Raw genomic sequence first — 21087 nt, 5'->3', positions numbered from 1 at the left:
ACAATCTGTGGGGCTTGTTCATTAGTGTGTGGGTGTGTGAGTGGAGGTGTATAATGGCGAGGAGCTGGTGTACAGTGTCATTACGGTGCAGCCGGGGAATAATTGACAACCAAATGATCCATGCAATAATTCATGTTTATTAAAACATTCAAACCGATGCGGAACAACAACATCACTATTTGGCAATCTGGAACGTGTGAAAAAATGTTGGTAAACATATTTTAAGGTCTGAATACTATGCAGTGATTACAGCTTAGGACGAGTTACTTTATGTAAATTAACTTTCTTTCAAGTATTAAATCATTACTGACCATTAATCCGTAGTCCCGCCTATTAATTTATGAGCTGCAAACAATGCCTGATATCCAATCCTTCAAAAAAGAAGCGGTACCCAAATGTAAAGACAAACTCTTCATATGAAACATTCACTTTTTAAATCGCGTTTTGTATCGAAATGTGTTAAATCCATTGGTCCCAGTTAACTGTGTTATAACTTCTCTCTTATTATGGCATCACAAGTATTTTGCAGTGGAATCCTGGTCCAGTGGGAGCAACTGAGGTTTGAAGTGGTGATCTCTGGTTTTCAGGCTCTACCTCCTCTCTCCGTGGTCCTCCTCCACCCACGCTACAATCTTCCCCTCCCAGCCAGGCACGACTGCTCCGTCCTGGAATACCTACACAGCCAAAACGCAGCATTTACATATCCAAGAAACACTCAATAAGGTACAAAAGGTGCGGCTAGAAATTCAAAATGACTACTCCTTTTTCATCGAATTCTCTGGGATGGAAACATGTCCTCCTGCGGTGTTTTCAAGTGTAGCCCAGGCACGGTTATTATTAGCATATCATGCTCTATTACTGGTGTTTCATATTTGCGTGGTGAAGCTGGTGTAAAAAGAAGTAGTAGGGCTGTAATTTCACTCCGACGCCTACCTCCTCTTTCACTGTGCCAAACTCGGGGTCGAGGGCCTTGAAGTGGTATCTGAAACTGCCTTGTCTGTCCACGGCGGCCTTGAAGTCTCGCAGCGTCACCTCGCCCAGCCTGTAAGAGCACGCTGTCAGTCATGGCCTTTGCTCACATACACCCACGTAGACATTAAGCTTTATCCACCCATATGTAGCTCTGTCGATGCTTGAATCTAGCGTGCAGCTCTAACTCAAGCGGCAATTTGCTGAAACATCGCGCACGCTACACTGAGGGAAACAAACAACAACACTGTTATATAAACCCACCATCAAGTGTTTTTATTTTCACCTTTTTGGGATGTTAATCAGAAACGGAGTGAGCGAGCGATCGGTGAAGTAGAGCACTTTAGTGGAGACGGCGGTGTCCAGTCCGGGGCTGCTGTGTGAGTGGGCCATTTCTGGAAATAATTGCAAAAACAGCAAACTGTTTTTCACAACCAGCGTCTAAAATGGCTCCCACCTCACAGGCGGTAATGCCCTCTCCGTACATAGCAGTGTAATTTAACAGCACAGGCTGGTTTAACAGCCAGAGTTGAGAATGTTGCAGAGGATGACGAATCTTAAACAAAACAAAGATTTTGTTTGTCTCACTTGAGCTTTGCGGCCAGGAGTCACGGTCTGTCGAGTTAGCTCTGCGTCCTGGAGATTTAAATTCCTCCTAGAGAAAGGAGAAGAAGAAGGATTCATTCACCATGTGACAGATGTGTTGCTACCTTTTGGATTCGCTCCTGAAAATGTTGTTTGTGTGTGTCAGTGTGCGTGTACCCCTCTGTCCTGTCTGCGCTGGGTGTCCATTGAGTGTAATCGGTCCATGAGGCTGGACACGCCCTGCTCCAGGGTGTCCAGGGTGTGATGTTGGGGGTCATGGCCAGAGAAGCTGTCCCTCAAACTGCGCAGTGCCTCCCTGACCAGCTGCAGCTCTTCGCCCTGTGACAAACACCATCCCGATACTCAGACAGGTTCTATTAATGTAATTTTGTTTTTCAAAACAAAGGCGAGAAGAATGAACACTTGTTTCCACTACTTACAAGTAAAAATCATGAGATTCTATGACAATAATATGATAGTAGTAACTAAGTAGTTTTTATATAGTTCCTCATAATCCTGCTCTTGTACCTCAAAATCTTGATCCAGCACCTCATAATCTTGCTCTAGTACCTCATAATTTTGATTTTGTGCTTCACAATTTTGACATAGTTCCTCTAAATTTGATCCAGTACCTCATGATTTTGATCTAGTTCCTCATAATCTTGCTCTAGTACCTCATCACTAAAAGTAGTACCTCTTACATTGTATCTAGTATATAATCATTTGTATATACCACCTCATAATCCTGACCTCGTACCTCACAATCTTGATTTATCTCATAATTCTGGTTTATTGATTTGTAATTCTGACCGAAAGCCTCATAATCTGATGTCTCTCAGTTATCATATTTTCATATTTTTGAAACACTGAGTCTATTTGATCCCTTTCCTCCAGCAATAAACCATCGAAATGAACCCAGTAAGAACAATTGATTAACAGTATTGATTAAAGACTGAAAATAAAAAGAATACGTACTGGTGCACGGTGTTTGAATACTGCCGGAGCTGTGGAAGCCACCGAGTTACTGTAACCACCACTGTCACTCCTGAATGACTGCAAAACGGACAACAATACAAAAAGCACACGTAAATCATGCTGGATGGTTTTCATGTTTAAGAGGATGAGAATGGCTATATTCTATCAGCCCCATGGAGGCAAGGCTCTATGTCGCTTATTCCTTTGTGCTAACACATCAGTGAGCTCCTGAGTGACACGGTTCTTTCAATGTTATGAACACAGGCACTGTAGTTTATTTTGAGTCAATCCCTCACACAAACACAGCCCTGCTGCTGTAAATACTCATCAGAATGTGCATTAATCCACAACTGAAAACAGTCCCCCAAATGCAATATTTACCTTTGTTAGAGGAGTGTTTTCTAAAAACTACAGTGCCCAGCTGTTGTTGCAAATTACTTTTACAGCCAGCCTTATCCATTAAATTAAATTTTTGTTTCTTTTATCTCATATTAATGGCTCTGTTTCTAAGGCTATCAAATAAATTCAACTCCACAAACGTCACAATAAGTAACAAATATCATTGAAACAAAAAAACGCCCAGGTGTTTCGAGATTAATGTCTTTGCTGCCAACATTTTATATATGTTTTAAGAATTTGTTCATTTTAATTTGCTTCCTTGTGTGAAATACGTTCTGACACTGGTTTTAAAAAAATGCTCTATAAATACTTTTGTTATAGGGCTGAAATACATAAAACACATCAGGGTTCCTACCCGGCCGAGGCTGACTTCATGCACTTTGTGCTGCACTTCATCGATCTTCTGCTGCTGCTGCTGGAGTATTCGGTCCTTCCGCCCGATTTGCTGCTATTGTGACAGAAAGATGGATGACATAAGTCGGCATATACGTCTATGTATCCAACAAGTGCACTGAAGTGTGAATAATAGAAGACGATACCTCGTATTCACTGAGCAATTTGTTCCGTTCGCTCAACTTGTGTTTGAGCTCTGCCTGCGAACAGATATATCAGCGTGATGTATGAGTGCTATATTGCTCTCAAGGAAAATCTGCATCCACGCCGGGTCAAATATTTATCGTGTCAAACGGAAATCATCACTTGTCTCACATTTTCCCCTTCCAGCTGATCCTTGGCCATGTTGCACCTCAGTAGTTCCTGCTTTAGCTGCAGCACAGCATCCTCCTGCACTGCCTGGCGCTGCTGCAGAGCATCCTAATGAGAGAGAGGGAGGAGATCAAAGAAACGTCCAGAGAAGACCTGAATACAGATACACTGCCTCCACCTGCCTCGTCTACTGCATACGCCCAGACCCAAACTTTATTATCTTTACAAAGCAGTGGAAAATACATATTGTGTGTGATAGAAACTGCAGACTCATCAGCTTGGGATGGCACAAAAGTTGCAGTGGATTGAATTACATCCTTTAATCCATTTTACTCACACACAAAGGATGGAAATTAGAGTAAGAGGTTTACCTTGATGGCCTGAAGGTGGCGTGCCTCCTGTTTGTGCCTCATGAGTTCCCTCTGAGAGCCACACAAATGAACAGAGACATTAGAGAAAGGGCCTCTCTGCTCGTAGTGCAGCTCATCTATATTAAACCTAATTACATTTACTTACTGTACCTTGAGATCAAGGGCTTCCTCCGTGCTTTGGTCCAGGCGACTGCGGATTAGGACCTTCAAAGGGAGAGGGTATGAGCAGCGTAATTAGAGAATGGAAACACGTCAGAACCTATGAGGAGGCAGAGGGTCGGCATGACAGCAGGCGAGCAGATCAGAGAGATTCAATTGTGCTCTATATACAGTTGCCACTCCGGAGTGGAGTGATGGCTGCAAACATCATCACAACAGAAGGGCTGACACTGACACTTCACACAGAGCGGCGAGCAAGTGGTGTTTTCTCGAGTTAGCAGAGAGAGGGCACCGTACCAGCTGCTGTTCAGCATTGGCCCGGTTATCTCCGAAGCTCACAGATCCATCCTGGTCCTCCTCGGGGAGGGAGCCATGGAGCAGCAAAGCCTGAGGACAAACACACACACACACACACACACACACACACACACACGTATATATAGACACACAGTGTGAAGGCCTGAAAGCAGGCGCATTAAATATACATGGCAGAGGAAGCAGATTTATTTCTGTGTTTGTATTTGTAAATACAGCAGTTTGGGATTTTTACACTTGGCTGCACAACAAGTTTCCCTTTTCGGCTAATAAAACCAGGGAACTGAAACTGAGTCGAGCTGCCTGAAATCAAAATGAGATCCACACAGACTTCAGCAGTCTCACCTGCTCTCATCTAAAAACATTATACATAAGTTTGTTAAAATAATAATTACTTCTTTTCAGAACTATCAAATATTTACACTGTGTTGCTCATTTGTCATTTTTGCTGTTTTTTATTCTTCATTGTGAGATATCGACTGTCTGGCAAAAGGCATAGTTGTACAATAAGACATTTTCTCTTTCTATGGTTTTCTTACAATGTGTAGTTACGTATGTACATATACTTATATACTTAAGGATCATTGGCATAATCTAAAAGTTACTATCTTGTTTCACTTCAATTATTTGAATTACTAAACTAATCTGAGAGCAACAGCTTGCACAATATATATTATTTGCTGACAAGTTACAAGAAGGTTGCGGTTAGTCAGCAACTGAGTATACAATCTGCTTCCAAGTGCTCTGGTGCACGAGGAAGTTCCTTCGGATCCTCTGTTGTTCTCTTGTAGTTTTTCCAGAATGTGTTGATGCTGCTTTCAGGCATAACAGTCAAAGCTGCCGGAACAATTGAAACGAAAAATATTGCTATTTTTAAAAGCCTCATCCAAGTCCGACTTGTATGTGGTGATTTATACCTTTGTGGTTTTATTATTGATGCTATATTTTGTGTAGTATTTAATAATTATATTGTTTTTTTGGCTGTATTTCTTGCATTATCTTTCATTATTTAACTTATGAACGCACTTTGAATTGCATTTGTTTGAAAGGTGCTTTACAAATATAGTTTGGTTGATCGATTGATTGGTAGAGTGCACCAGGTGTTTGACAGTAACCTAATAATGAGACCAGATTGCCTTTTGCCTTCACTTCATTATCTGAATCTATTCATCTTCTTATTCATATATTTGTTTTTATTTAAGCTATCTGAATCACTGAGAAACATCTGGAACACTTTGGAACCGGGCTGTGTGCTATATCTGAGCTGTTGGTGCGTCTGTGGTCTGCATGCCCTCTGGTGCATGTGTTCACAGCAGCGCTGCAGTTTGTTTTTCAAGTGTTTCATCACCGGGACTTACCTGTAGGCGGAACACCATCCTCCTGGCCTCCTGCATCTCTTTCTCCAGCTGCTCCTGGTGGGCGTCCAGCTGCTCCTCCCAGGACTTCTCCTCCTCTTGCACATCATGCCCGAGGGAGGGACACAATCCACACAGAGACACCTCCTCTGAAAGGGGAGATGACACAAGCAAATGTTTTTTTTTTTTGGCAGGGTTTCATTTCATTGCGTCTTGCTCTACAAGAGTTGATGTGCAGCCAACCAACCTGTGACAGACTTCTTCTCTGTCAGCTCAGATTTGTCATCCCGAGGTTCCCCCTGGTCCTCAGACTGATCATGGACTGTTTCCTCTTTAGGGGTGTCAGTGGACTGGGTGATAACATACTCCTCTTTGGGGGAGTGAGCAGGGCTGGCTGAGCTGAGACTGAAACAGATGGTGGGCACAGGCAGGATCGAGTGAGTTTGCATCTCCTGCCAAATGAACGGCAATAAATAAACCCAGCTACATAAAACAGAGATGTACACTTTAATAACTCCCCAAGGAGCACAAAAATGTGAATTAATCCCATCTGGGCACAAAATTAAAACCCTATCCATTTTCAACACATAGTGCCCATAGGAATACGGTGTATCACACGAATAACCAAATTAATGACAAAACAAACCTAACTGGATTGAAATCTGTTCAGAAAATACAGAGCATGAGCAGGAATGCATGTTACGGTGTCCTTTTACCCCAAGGAAATTCTTTACATAGTTTGGCAATAATTTCGAAACATAATCCTGGACTGGTGTCTGAACGGCCGTTGTTCGTGCAGCATGCATAAATATGTGTTTTGTGTTTTCTGAGAGCGTCTCCAGCAGCCTGAGGTTGAGGCCGGCTGTCATCTTCACTCTACTGTGCTTATAGAAATAGGATAGAGCCACTGTGACCTGTGACCTATGGCATTATGCACAGTCCTTTAAGCAAGGGATTCCTTCCTTTTTTCCCTTCTGCATCTGCACTGGAAAACAAGCCTGCATCTGCGAAAAACAGGGACAGAACGGCGACACAATTCCTCACCCTGCTCCTGAGGCCAAAAAACTATGATGGAAAAAATAACTATGCACTCCAAACTGTGGGATACAAACTCTGTTTACAAATGGAAGAATGTCTCGAGGGATTGCATTTGCACAACACATTCTCTCCCATACACAAGCAACAAGACTGAGATTGTGGCCGATGATATGTTCTGCTTATCTAATAGCATTACTCAGCACGGCACAAGCAAAATATCACATCAGACAGTAAACAGGAAGACTTTTATTATCCGTTATGTTTGAGTTCACAGCCTCTTTAAGGATTAATTGTGCTCATACTCCTGTGACTGCTTATACAGTTGGGACTCTGTGTAAAACATAAACAAAACAGAATGGGATAATTTGCAAATCCTTTTTGACACCTACACAAATGAAAACAGGTCGAATCATTTCATGTTTCACCTCATTAACTTCATTGATTTTTGTAAATACTTTGTATGCTTATCCAGGATTTGATCCCGGCAACATGTGTCAAACAGTCGAGAGGGGCAACAAAAGACTGGGAAAGTTGTGGCACGCTTAAAAACACCTGTTTGGAAACTTTCCACAGTTAAACAGGTTAATAGACCATAATCACACGGTGGCCATTTTCCGCTGACCTCACGCTCAAAGGTGGGACGCTCAAATGTGTGCAGCTGTGATCCAGATTGCAAATCATTTAAACGTACGGAATCTGACAAATCATTATCTTTTAACCTCTTCTCGATTTATCAGGAACTGAAAATACAATGGATGGTGAAAATCCAAAAGGGTCATTGGGCTATATTTCACACTAAAACAGCATATTTGATAACCCCTATCAGTGGACAACAGCTAAATTAGCATTCAATCACTTTCTAGCTAACATGACGTTACTATAGGAAAGGTGTCAGACAGGGGCGGTTCTAGGGGGGGGCCAACAGGGGCCAGTGCCCCCGTAACTCTGAGTCTGGACCCCCCTGTGGCCCCCCCCACAGGGAGTCTGCATCAATAATACAATGACAGATTTCTTGCACTGATTTTTTACTGAAGGGAAAGGTGGAAATAAAGTGTCTAAGTCCCATTTATCCCTTATCTGAATGAGGGATTTGTCTTTTCCCGGGTTGTATGTGCCCCCTAACAAAAAATCCGGCCCCAACCTGGCCCCCCTATTAAAACCGGTCTAGAACCGCCACTGGTGTCACATTTATTTAAGCCTCTAGGTAAAATGCACAAGATGTGAAGGGAAGTTGTGCTGCTGTGCTTAGACGCAACATTGCGCTAAATGCTAATATTAGCATGCTAAATGTTTAAAATGCAGTGTTTTCCGTACATTACTTAACAATTGACCTTCACGTCAAAGTAGTCTAATTAAAAGTCTTTTAATTTATTGTAAGTGTTATTTAAAGTATGATGATAATACCTTAAATGCGTTTTGTTGAAGACAAATCAGAAAGGCAAGAGTTTAATGAACAATTTTGGCCATGTTAATGAGAGTAGGTCAGATTCTTTAAGTTGAGTGGAAATCTGAGACCTCCAGATTCCTGGATTAAAGATTTAAGAGCCAAGAACCGATGACCCCCTTACCCTCCTGCTGTAGGGGTAAATATCATAAACTGTACATGGTGGCACCTTATAGGCCGGATAGAGTTACTCATAAACCTTTTGTTTGACCATTCTATTATTGGACTTGTCCATCACACATCACCTGCCATTACCACCACAGGTTAATTGCTGCGCTGACATGCTGATGTTTAGCAGGTATAATGTTTATCAGTTAGTTCAGCAAGTTCGCATGGTAACATTTGTGAATTTGCACTAAAAACAGGAAGTACGGCTGAGGCTGATGGGAATGTTTTGCAGGTTATTTGTTCACAATGTATTGGACTAATCATAATTTTGACCTGACGTATCATTGAGGTATTTCTGTGTGGACCAAACAAGTAAATCAAGCAACCACTGTCATCTTGCTGCTAGCATGGCTGAAGAAAAGAATAAAGATATTTTTTAAACTTCTAATTCTAAGAGTCTAGTCACATGAAAATAGTGTGGCTGCCTCAGCACACTGAGAGACTTAAGATAGTTGGGCACACAGCTCCTCAGAGAGGGTAATTGCGGCAGGTCACATAAAAAAAAACAGGAGCAGAGCGTTTTATCAGACGTCGTTGTGATTATCTCTAAGTGTTTCTGCAGAGTGTATCAAAGCTGCTGCCTTCAACTAATCTTGTCATTGCAGATGATGACATTATCCAGATACCCTCTGTCATTGTCTCGGGCTGCAGCAGTTCAATAAACACATTTATTTTAGATGCTCGCTTTGATCTGTCGCTCCAAAAGAACACAAATACAGCTAGACTCGTAACATATGGGTTTAGCCAAAGATTAAGCACTGGGATTTGCAAGAGATGAGCTTCAGATTAACATCATTTGATCAGCAGTGACGGAAAGTAACTAAATACATTTGTTTATGTCCCTACATTTCAGGGAGGAAATATTGTACTTCTTATTTGTATATTCTTCTTTATTGTGCTTCTTACGTACATAAAAAAAATGATGTGATAATCTTATGTAATACAATGGACTGTTAAAGATTAAACTATTGCTTACAGTGAAAACAGCTGTGCATGCGCTTGACAAGTTGCATCTGTCTTTGGATTGCTGCTGCACCACTAGAGAGAAATTAAGCCTCTAAACGTCTCAGATGGTTTCATTTCAATCACATTTTGAGTCTCAGGAAGGTAAATTACAGGTACAATGATTCAGTTTTTCTCAAAACAACAGTTTAGAGACAGGTCCTAAATATGAATACAGATTTATGTGGCAGAACTGTGTTTTTTCTTCTTCTCTCAACCGGAAATCATCTTAAGAGGGGCCTGACCCTTAAATTGGAACCAGTGAACCACCGAACTCCATAAAATGTCAAAGAATACCTCAGACCAGTTAAAACAACTAAAATGATGCTTACATATTGATGCATCAATAATAAAAATCTATTAATGTTACACAGAATAACATATCAGCCATAGGAGATATTTTACTTTAAATACTTTTTCCTGAAATATGATTTTAACAACAGGGGTATTTTTTACATTATGGTTTGCAAGAAAACTTCAAGAAATGTTAATTGTTTTGTTGATTCTGGCAGCCACGATAGTGAAACAATGTAAACTTTGTTTTGATGGCGTATCACCAGACCACAGAGCAGCTTCTTACTTCAGGCTGTAAATTCATCATCAGCAGCCCCAAAAAAAATTGTTACTGAAGTCACTAAGTAAATGAATTACTATTCCTGTTTACAGATAAGGCCAGTCCTCTTGCTGATGGTCTTATGTAGGTCACATTGAGACATCGGTATTGAATTGAGACTGTTTCATAACCACTTGAAAACTCAGAATGTGATAAACGGCCAAAGTTTAAACATAAACCAGTTAGTAGACTTTTATTTAGAAGTTCATCTTAAAGGATTATTTCAACATGGCAGCCTACAGTTAGTGCTTGGTTGGTAACTACCGGCCCAAATCTAGAAAAAGATGGTGGCTATTTAGAATTAGCTGACGCTTTTAAAGGGACGTTTATTTAACTGTATAAAAAGCATCTTGTATCTGTTTTTCCGGTTCAAGTTAAAATGTGTAATCTAATCATATCCGAGTGATGAATCAGAAAGAGCCGGGGATGGAAGTTAGATGGTGGTTGCTAGGCAATAGCAGCTCAGCTCTCACACACAGGGACACACCCACACCTACTGCACTGTAAACACTGAACAATAACCTGCACAGTCAGGCTATCAGAGCCATATTGCTATGGTGAATTGTCAACGCTAACACCGAGGCACACATGCTGATCAAGATGATAAAGATGATGTATAGTCTCATTGAAAGTAGGCCTCGTGTATCTCTGCTGGTGATTCACTCATGCAGTGTAGACGGAAATAGCAAATAGAATTATGTTCAAATGCTAATGAAAAAAAAAACAAAACAAAAAAAACAGCTCTTACCATTTCATCTGTTTGGCTCCCATGGTGGTGTTTACAGGCTTAACCTCCCATACAGTCGCAGCCCCGCATCTGGGTGATGCTCTTGCCTCTCAGTCAGGACCATAGCCCAAACACAGCCACAGGCAGCAGGGAGGGGAGCAGCCCTGAGAGCAGCAGCGAGAGGAGTCTCCACGTCGCACACTGTGTTCAATCAGAAAAAAAACAGCACGCTCAAATCCTCTCCAGCAGCATACTCCTAAAACATTAAACCACCAAAAATCCTAATCAGAAGCCCTGAGCCCTTCCCCTTAAATCATAGCTGGGCTCAGTCCTCAGCTGGCAGAGGCAGACAGACACAGACAGAGAGAGAGAGGGAGACAGAGGCAGAGAGGATTGGTGCTCAGCTACACCAGCGGCTGAAGTCTGCCTGGTTTCTCATTGCACTCGCCTTGTGCCTGAGCTCACCCGCTCCCATTCACGAACACAATGTTTTTTGTTCCTTGCGGACAAGAACTGATGCAGCTCTTGTGCATCTTTTTCACCCTTTTTTCCTCTCCGCCGGTCTTTTTTGCATTTAATTCCCTCTTGCCCTCCCCTCCCTCCTTCCCCTTCTCTCTCCTTCTGCTCGGTCGCACTGGCTTTGTACCAGTCCTTCCCTCCTTTCACTGAGCCAGGCTGTCAGACATGGCTCTGTCTGGGTGTGTTTACCCTCCCCCCCACTTCTCCCTTATTCCTCCTCCCTCCTGTCCCCACTGCTCTCCCCTTACACAAGGAGGAGGAGGAGGAGGAGGAGGAGGAGGAGGAGGAGGGAGATTTTTCTCCTTCTCCCTCCTTTTCCTTTTTATGTACTGTATGTCACTGCGGCTAAAATGAGGGACTGCATATGGATTTAAAAAAAGACATGAGAGATCTATATGGCGAGGTTGCTTGTCTGCAAAATCTCGCACAGCAACATACCACACAAGCAGGAACATGTGAGAGGTTAATGATACATTTACACAGACAGAGGAAGTGTGGAGTTAGTTGGAAATAAGCAAACAAAAAAATGGTATTTATGGAATGCAAACATCAGCTGGGAATTACTGCTCTTTTCACCTTATTCATTTTCTGCTGTGTACCGTAAGCAACGAGCGGCATTTTCACTGCTATCATGACAGAAAGCCCTTTAAAAAACATTTTTGTGTTTGGCCTTGAAACAGAAACCCTATCAGATGTTAAAAAAATAGAAAAAAAAAGGTGCCAGAATATAATTTGAACAGCAGCAGGCAAACCGAAATAAAAGGTTCCCTCTGACATGCGCTGCTCATGTTAAGTACTCTTCTGAAAGGCGTTTTGGCTGAGCACACTGTCATTAAGCTGTTAGAGATCTTTTCTGGTGTCATCAGCAAGAATGCGAGATAGGCCTCTACGTGGCAGCTCGCAGTCCTGCCCACAACTAAATGGCAGTGTCTTAAGTTGTGTGTGAGCACCATCAACACACGCTTCAATGAGCCTCTCTACTGTAGAGTGCTGATACAGAGCCAGGTACGTAGACTGAATTATATCTAACCGGAGTAAAAAGTACAAAAGCATTAGGCTTAAAAATGTGCTCCCTACTCCCTTTTGCAGAATGGCCCATTTCACAATTTCACATATCATATGATTGAAAAATAACTGTTGATGCATTAATGTTGTGGCTGGAAAAGACCAGACTAATATACTGCTTTTTAAAAAAAGAGTGGGGTAGCCTTATCTTCAGTAATAAAATCATGATTCATTTGCTGATTATGTTCTGTTTTTAATATTCTGAATCTGTGAAGTTTCTAGCAATTACAGCTTTAAAATAAATATAGTGGCGTTTAAGTATAAAAGAGATGAGGATAATATTCACTTCTATGTATCTCCTCAATTTTGCTGATGCGCTTAGTGAAGACTAGCAATTATGTAAATAAATAATATATATCATGTGTATACAGTGCTTTCAAAATAACAAATTCCTTATTAATAACTTGATAATAACTCAATCAACTGATTGCTGATTCAAATCTGACGTTTTCACAGACGAGGTAATGTATCCAAGGTTTGTCCACGCAACATTTTGTCACGTTCGCCAACTTCCTTCCTCACTCGCTGATGCATCATTTAATGTTTCTATCTTTAAGTGTTTTGTCACATTAATCAGATCTACACAATCATCACTGTAACGTTTCTCGCGAGGGATCCAAATCTCAGAGAGAGACACTTTAACTTCTACAGTCTTGTGTGATCCTCAGATGTTTAAATATGTTTTTAATTATGTCTTTGACTGCCAATCTGGTTAGCTCACAGATTTGGTTGATATTTGCAAAACTGCAAATAAAAGCATCAAGAAACAGAGAAATAGAAAAAATTTTGGCTAAGCTCTTTTTCTGCGCAGGCAAAGACACAAATGTCCTTCCAGGCAAGTAAATCAAAGTGATATGCACGTCGGCCTTTCAGATGGAAGGATTCATCTGTTTCCAGAATATAAGTGGCATGAATATTGAGCAGAAGGAGCTGCTGGTTATAAGTAGCTTCTTGAGGAACATTTCCTGAAGCAGCCTCTGTAAAGTGCCGTTCCTAATTCCCATTCTTCTGAGTGTCACTTTGAATGTTTTGCTCCAATATTAAAAAGACAAGGACAAACTCAGGTACAGAACAGACAATAATGATTTGGCAGACCGAGCTGTGACTGAGGGAATTGGGGGAAACAAAGTATTTTCTTTAACAAAGAATATTTCATTCATGCATGGATGATGTACAAGGAGTGACTTTGCTGTTCAGAGTGTGGTGAGAAAAGTTATTCCAACAACTGGGGAGGCAGGAGGTGAGAAGAAAGCCGTTGTGTGCCACGGGGACAGCATGCAGTCGGCCAATTTGTAAATCAAATGGGTCTCTAAGACAGAACAGATTGTTTGCATGGTCACCATGGACTCTGATTGGAAATTATTATTGTGCTTGCGATGGAACAAGAGTCACCATCTTTTTATTTCAGTGACCTTCACTGCAGATATTCATGAGGCGGACAGGCTGTTAAGATTGTGTCCTTGAGAATCTCATCCATTTGTTGTCAGATAGAATTTAGTGAAGAAGTCAGTGGCTGTTTGGGTTTATTGTTTGGGAGGTAACTCAGGAGAGAGTGAAAGATGATAGAAAAGTCTTCTGCGATTACAAATGAGAGCTTTGCGCATTAAATAACTGACGTAGTGAAATAACCTGTTTCACTTCTATGAAACTTTTACAGTACGATGACAGTAAACAGATTTTATTAATAACATTTTCAATTAAATCATATTCAAATCAAACTTGATATAATATCTTAGATGCGTGAATGTACATGGTATGATAATCGTCAATTTTTATACCATGGTATACTTTGAAAATAGTATCTCTGCAACCCAAATTTACCCTAAATTATCAAAACCTCGGAGCTGCAGAACCTTCTAGATTTGCTGTCTAAATATCATAAAAGAAAGATTTTGGAAAAATATTCACTTAAGGATAATAGCAGATGAGAAAATGAAATAGTTCGAGCAGTGCCTGTCTGAAAAAAAGCCTGGGTTGACATGGATTCAGGTCTGAACACAAGTACATTTTGATAAAAGTTTTTAAAGCTCCGATTTGTAAGAGAGTTGAAATATGAGTCATGATACAGATCTACAATCCTAAATTGTCATCACTTTGTTGCTCAAACAGAAGCTTTAAGTAAATGTAGAAAAGTATGCCTGTCTATATATATATATATACATATATAAAATAATATATAGAACAAACAACTCTATCAACTGTTGGGTATTACCATCAGTCGCACTTCTGATAATATATTATACAGTATATGAAGGCACAATATTACCAGTGACATGCAGTGTAGAAGTATTTAGTCATATTAAATGGGAAAAACCCATGTGAAGTACCTGAAAACTGTATGAAAGGGAGATAACTGGTGTTGGGCGCTCGGTTAAAGAGTGCTTCAAAAACCAGAGGCAATCCAGGCACTCCAAAAATGAAATAAAAAATGTATCAAATGTGGAAGGAACTATTAAAAAGCCTTTAATATAGTGGCTAAATCATTGATGAGTGGCTTTTTAATGATTTAGCCACTATAATAAAGGCTTTTTAATAGTTAATTTCTCATTTGGTACATTTCCTTACTTTTGGAGTGCCTGGATCGCCTCTGCTTATCTTAGTATGTACAGTACTTGAGTAAATACAGTTGTTCCATCACTGATACAAGGACTCTTCTGCAGATTTAATAAACAAGAATTGTCACACTTGGTCTATGGTTATCAAAAGTTCAGTTCTCAAAGCCTCCAAAGCTGTAAATTAAACTACTCTGACAGCGCTGCTTCAAATCAGGCTAGACTTGTGTGAAACAACAAAGACTAGTTTCAACTAAAGATCTATTTTGAGACTGAATAACTTCAAAAAGGCTGTATTTTTCCTCTAAGAAATAAGACATTTCTCCAGTCTATCAGCTGTCTATGATTTGTGTCAAAAATCTTCCACGGTGACGGGTGTCAGAGCAATATAGGGTAAGCATCAGTCATCCGTCAGAGAATGTGATACATGATGGTGGGAAACTAAATCCAGCAGGGTCCAACATGCCTGTTGTTGTCAGTGTGACATTAAAAACTCCGGCAGCTCAGTCTGGTGAAATGTTTCTAACCTACTTACACTGAGAGGCAGCTTCAAAGCGGAGTTTGTGAGGATGTAGCTCACGACTCTGTTTCAAAACATGCTGTATCTGCTACATAAAAATGATCTAAAATTAGGTCTAACATACATACACAAAATAGGATGAGGGGTTTGATAGGATGATAATGATCTTCCAGTGGGAATCAGTCTGGAGCAGCTTCATACATGTAACTTTAATTAGGCTTCCTGTGTTCTTTATCATAGTGCGCCTTTTAAAATATCGTCTTACATAACCACCAGGGTGTTATAAATAGGTTGAAGCCTAATTAGTTATTACAAAGCGATCCATCTTTCAACATGTATGTGGATACATTACCAGAGCAGTCTTACATTGTTTAAAAAGTACTGTGGATCATCACAACCTAGATAGCTGACTTTGCAGCGACTGTATGTATGAACTTGTGCACCCCTCTTAAGACTTTACATAAGTGCAACTGAGGTGTAACTTGTTTTTATGTGGGTCAGAAATAAATCATGCCCGAACACGTCTAAACAAGCGTAACATAGCACAGAGACACAGCAAGCAGGGAGAAAAATATGGCATGCTTTGTTAACATACATTTTTAATTGTGCTGTTTCTTCTTATTTAATTGTATACAATATTTTTGCTTTAGGGGGCAACGCTTATTCCAGATATGACATGAGACTTCAAACAATTCATCAACGTTTGCATCTATCTTGTGCAACTGACATGTAGAACCTGAAAAGGAATCATTTTGTGATATATGTGATTGCACCTGAGCACAGGCATTAATAACAACTGTATCAAAATAGCAGTCTTTTCGCTGATGGTCTCATTTGCTGTTACAGGTCATTTATAATCATCAGAGGAATCACGAGACTGTTTCATAAACACTTAAAGTTCCTTGAGGTCACTTTAATATTAGAAAATATAATCAACAACTAAATTTTTTCTACACAAACTACCAAACAGCACTATATATAGGCTAAAATGTAAGCTGTTTAATAGATTAAATAAGCAGCCTACACATGAATGCATCATTTTCATCTAGTAATACTTGTAAAAAAATTAAAACACATGACTTTTCCCTGAAACATGGTAGGCTTTTTCTTCCCTGTGATATTGCTGTTTTAAAAACTTAAAACAGGTTGTTAAGGCTGACTTTCTAGCAAACAATTGTGTACTTACACATCTAGTAGAAATGAAGCTACATCCCCCCTCTTTCCTCTTTCCTCTTTCTCTTGTTCTTTTGTTCGTTTCCGGCCACCGGTTGTAGTTTGGTGTGCCCTGGGTAAGTCTGCCAACTACAGAACACAGATCTGGGTGCTTTTGGCGTGCTTAATATTTGTCTTTCTTCTTCAGTCACTGGTTTATTGTCTTTGGCTGTTGGTCCAGCTAACCAAAACAATGAGCTAGTGTTGACTCCCAGTGGGACCATCACCACTAGCTTCCATTTGACATCACTGTGAGCCATTCGATTCAAATAAAGATGACATTTCACTGTTTATTTTTGCTGGTTCTTCGAAAATAACATCCTCTTTTATGTTACATTAAAGATTTTAAGAGGCATTTGCAAAAGCAGTTTGATATCAAGTGTTATCTAAATTAAAAGGTGCTAAAAAAAAAGCTTGCCTAATGTCTTCAGTAAAATATTATTTATTGTTTTAATTCTTTAAATTCCCCCAAATACACGTACCAACAGGCTCATTCTGTGGTTAAATTTGCAGTGTTCAATATCCACCAGCTGGAGAGGTTCACGCCTTCAACCATGATGATTGACGGACCGCCGGACCAATCACAGTTCCGCGCCAACCTTCCGTGCGTCGGTATAGCGGAAGTAGCGGTAGAGGCTGTGTGTTTGTGCTTCTTGAATACTACTCGTTTTGAAAAGGTACAGTTTGTACACATAAACGAAATGATGGTGAAGGTCTAACATTAGTTTTAGCAGCAATAGTCTTTCAATAACCACTAAGGAATAGTTTTTTAAGCAGCTTGTTCTTGTTGCTTGAATTGAATTTTTGTGTCCGGATCTCTAGCGATGTTAGCTAGCGAGCTAGGCTAACAACAGATGATGTTGAGCGTTCATGTAGCATTATTTACGGCTAACACCATAGTTTATCCTTATGTTTAGGTTTAATAACCGATCATCAGTTTTTTCTGGGGATGTCTGACATTTATCTCATGCCAGGTGTCATCATGTCGAAGCAGACATTGGGGAAGACACTGTTGAGGAATGTAATCCGCCACACAGATGCTCACAACAAGGTGCGTTTGCGTGGCAAGTGAGAAACACAGGCTAAAACTAATGCAACCTTATTCAACAGCATGTTCATAAATGATACCTTCATCATGCTGGTGTTGCCCAGTTTTTGTTGAGACTGTCATTTTGGAAGCTTTTGATGTCTCTTGTATTTTTACTACCCTCACACTGATACAAAAGAGGCAAACTAAGTCAAATAAACTGGCAACTGAGGCTATGGAGGGAAACATCTTGTTCGCCACCATAGACAGGAAAAACCAACAGTAAGCATAACCACTCATATTGTCTGAAGCTTATTATTCAACACTTAATATCATTTGTACAGCTGCAGTTAATTATTTTCATTTTTGAGTAATCTGCTAATTATTTGCCCATATTGATTGCTCCATAAAATGGCAGACGTGAATGTAAAATGTATGAGTCAAAGAAATGCAGCAAATCCTCACATTTTAAAAGATGGAAAAATAGTTGTTTTGCATTTATTCCATTTCATTAGTTTTCAAAACACATTAGGATTTTCTGTCCAGAAGTTAATTCTCACAAGAGAGATGGTTTGTGCTTTTGACCTGCACATAGATTAAGCTTTATAATCTGGTCAACTTTTTTGGTTTCAGGACCTGATTTAAAGTGATCTCATTCTTCACCCACAAGCCTTGTGAAATGTATATAACCTATGTAAATATTAGAATCCTGTGCACTTCAATGCTTTTGTTGAATCCCAAGAAAGTCTTCAAAATGTACCTGTGTCCTGGCATTATTTTATGTCTTTAATTGTTGATCCACTGCAGATCCAGGAGGAGATGGAGATGTGGAAAATGCGAGGCATGGAGGTCCAAATGTCCCAACACAAACCCTTCTCAAATCAAGAGAGTGTCAGGTGGGGAAAGAATTTAATTTGAACCACCTGAAATCAGATAACAGCAAAGCTAATTCAGTACTGTGTTGCATGATATAGCTCTCGGATTAGTAAGCTGTTGCTGTATGTTGCCATTGTCTTCCAGGAGGCAAATGCACTGTGATCGAGTGTCGGATCAACCCAGGGACCTGAGTAAAAGCAGAGTCTCAGAACATGATGACAGAGAGGCTCGATGCTGGACTCGCAAACTTTATGAATTTGAGTCCAATGATCCTGACAGGTACAGTACATGACGGAAATCTTCATGTAAATATGTTTTAGCTTTTTGCACTTCATGGGGCTATCTCGGAGTAGATCAAAGGTAAAAATGAGAAAGAATTGATTTCCCTATTTGTAATTGATTTATTTATCATGAACACATTCATCCACATTGTAATGTAAATGCTCACATCCTCACTATATGTGTTTACATCACAGGTGGGGACATAGTGGCTTCAAGGAGCTTTATCCGGAGGAGTTTGGGAGTGACAGGTAAGCAAAATCACATCAAATATACAGGAGATTAGACCTGAGCTACATATGCCACTCAGGTTTTAAAGGGGCACTCCAGAGACTTAGCACTTTACTTCCATAACATTGAGGATCACGTTAGAGAAAGATGATGCAGAGGTTCTTGACTTCTGGTCCCTAGAGTCTATCCCCAAAAAAATACGACAGCTCCCATAATGCAACTTGATACCATATTTCATAATGCAGCGTTCATGCCAAGTTTCTGACTTATAAATAACTCCAAAATGTCAACTTCGGATTGGGAAAGTCTGATGTTTCTTACAGATAATTCTGCTGCTGCACTTAATATTACAGAAGTACCTGAAAACAAAAAAAACAATGACGTCTCAAATCTGCCAATTCTTATTTTTCATTGAAGTTAAACTGGCATTTCATTTCAATATACAGTTACACATAAGACAATTTCATAATTATATATACATCTTGTTTGTGTGAACACCCGCATCATGAAGGGTTATTTTCAGACTTCTCCAGAGCGCAACTACAGCTCCATGGCCGAGTAGTTCCCATTATGATGAGTGATGTGATCATGATGTCTAAAATAGGTGGATTACTCCTTTAAGGCATTGTCAGACTAAAAACCATACTCTCTCTACCCTTCATTTATTTTTTACAATTTGTTTTTGTCCTCAGTGAAAAAAGCAGTGACGCAAAGAATGTCGGGCGCCACAAAGTGAAAAAGCCCAAGTCCAAAAAATCCTCCAAAAAGAAGAAAAAGAAAAAGAAGAAGAAAGATGACGGGGAAAAGCGTAAGAGAGCAGAGTCCACGAGCAGCAGCGATGACAGCAGTGATACTAAAGACAAGCAGAGGAGGAAGAGGACTAAAGGTCGACACAAAAACAAGAAAACTGCCAAAACCAGAGGGAGAGAGGAGGACAGCAGCTCAGGGGACAGTAATGATGAATACGAAAGGGACAGACGGACTCACAGTCGTAAAAGGCGAAAGCAGGACTCCCACAAAGACTCCGACTCAGGGCCAAACTCAAAAAAGAAGAGGAGGAAAAACTGGAAAGCAGCAGGTGAGGAGAGCTCACACGATAGTTCAGGAGACTGAGATGAACAGACACCATCAGAAACCACAGCTCAGGAAACGACCAAGAATATCACAGCTGATTCCTGTGTTGGCCTTAACTTCATAGAGGGCCTTTCTCTGCTGCGCTGTTCTGTAGTGTACTTTGTTCGGCACCAACAAACCTGCACCGTCGATCCTCTCTGTGGGCGTTCTGTGCAGCGATACCTCACCCACCTCTGCAGACGTTTGAAGCATGCTGCACAGCAGTACAGACAACTTGAAGAGGGATGTTGGGGTATCCACCGGCTGCTTCATGAAGGATTGTGTCGGCTGCAGGCTCATTGATTTGAATCATTGACTCAGACCGTCTGCCTCACAAGAACTGTCCTGAATTGACCACAGTTTTTTTTTTTTAAATACATTTTATTTAACAAGAAGTTATGCAACCTCCATCACCAGTGATGATAGAATTTGCATTTGATTTTATTCATGTTTTTTAGTTTTGTACATTTTAATATTTGTATGCAGGACGTTGTCATAAATGGGAAATAAACCTCTATTTTGCTGTTTTTAGACATATTTTTGTTATTTAAAAGAAATGGTGGAATATGTTTTTTTTCTTTTATCTTCAACAATAAGTGATATTCTGAATGTTTGTTGTTGTCAAAAAATCATATTGAAAGACCAAAACCAACAGTGAACCTATCTGACTAACAAGTATTATCTGTGTAGCCAGAGTCTGGGTAAGCTTAGGGAATTGATGAAGATGATTGTGGGGAAGGGGAGATCATTACATTATCATCTTTTATTATCCTCTTGCTGAAACTTTTTTGCTTTTTGGGAGAGCAAGGCAGTGTTAATGACCAAATATCTGCAAAACTAATATATAATATAATGACATTTGCACCAG

General features: G+C 40.2%; 2 protein-coding genes across 4 annotated transcripts; one reads left to right on the top strand and one right to left on the bottom strand.

The window, feature by feature from the left end:
- Nucleotides 1–117: 117 nt before the first annotated feature.
- Nucleotides 118–16852, bottom strand: dixdc1a (DIX domain containing 1a). 2 transcript variants are annotated; one of them, XM_030394555.1, is made up of 16 exons: nt 16668–16852; nt 10847–11026; nt 6081–6238; nt 5837–5982; nt 4461–4550; nt 4155–4208; nt 4005–4055; nt 3637–3741; nt 3468–3521; nt 3284–3376; nt 2530–2607; nt 1732–1893; nt 1558–1624; nt 1256–1364; nt 934–1042; nt 118–674 (listed from the first exon to the last, which is right to left on the bottom strand). In XM_030394555.1, exons 2-16 carry the CDS (start codon nt 10867–10869, stop codon nt 591–593), a joined length of 1383 nt encoding a protein of 460 aa, XP_030250415.1. In that variant the 5' UTR covers nt 10870–11026; nt 16668–16852; the 3' UTR covers nt 118–590. The 2 variants fall into 2 exon arrangements, with proteins under 2 accessions (XP_030250415.1, XP_030250408.1); XM_030394548.1 differs by lacking the exon at nt 16668–16852 and having other exon boundaries at nt 10847–11530.
- Nucleotides 16853–17237: 385 nt separating this feature from the next.
- On the top strand, nt 17238–21087 carry nkapd1 (NKAP domain containing 1). 2 transcript variants are annotated; one of them, XM_030399149.1, is made up of 7 exons: nt 17315–17370; nt 17668–17744; nt 17920–18002; nt 18528–18616; nt 18741–18875; nt 19073–19126; nt 19799–21087. In XM_030399149.1, exons 4-7 carry the CDS (start codon nt 18540–18542, stop codon nt 20217–20219), a joined length of 687 nt encoding a protein of 228 aa, XP_030255009.1. In that variant the 5' UTR covers nt 17315–17370; nt 17668–17744; nt 17920–18002; nt 18528–18539; the 3' UTR covers nt 20220–21087. The 2 variants fall into 2 exon arrangements, with proteins under 2 accessions (XP_030254999.1, XP_030255009.1); XM_030399139.1 differs by lacking the exon at nt 17920–18002 and having other exon boundaries at nt 17238–17370.

The sequence above is a fragment of the Sparus aurata genome, chromosome 2 (assembly GCF_900880675.1).
Source record: "Sparus aurata chromosome 2, fSpaAur1.1, whole genome shotgun sequence".
NCBI lineage: Eukaryota > Metazoa > Chordata > Actinopteri > Spariformes > Sparidae > Sparus > Sparus aurata.
Note: the sequence above shows the minus strand (reverse complement) of the source record. Positions and strands in the feature narration are given on the sequence as shown.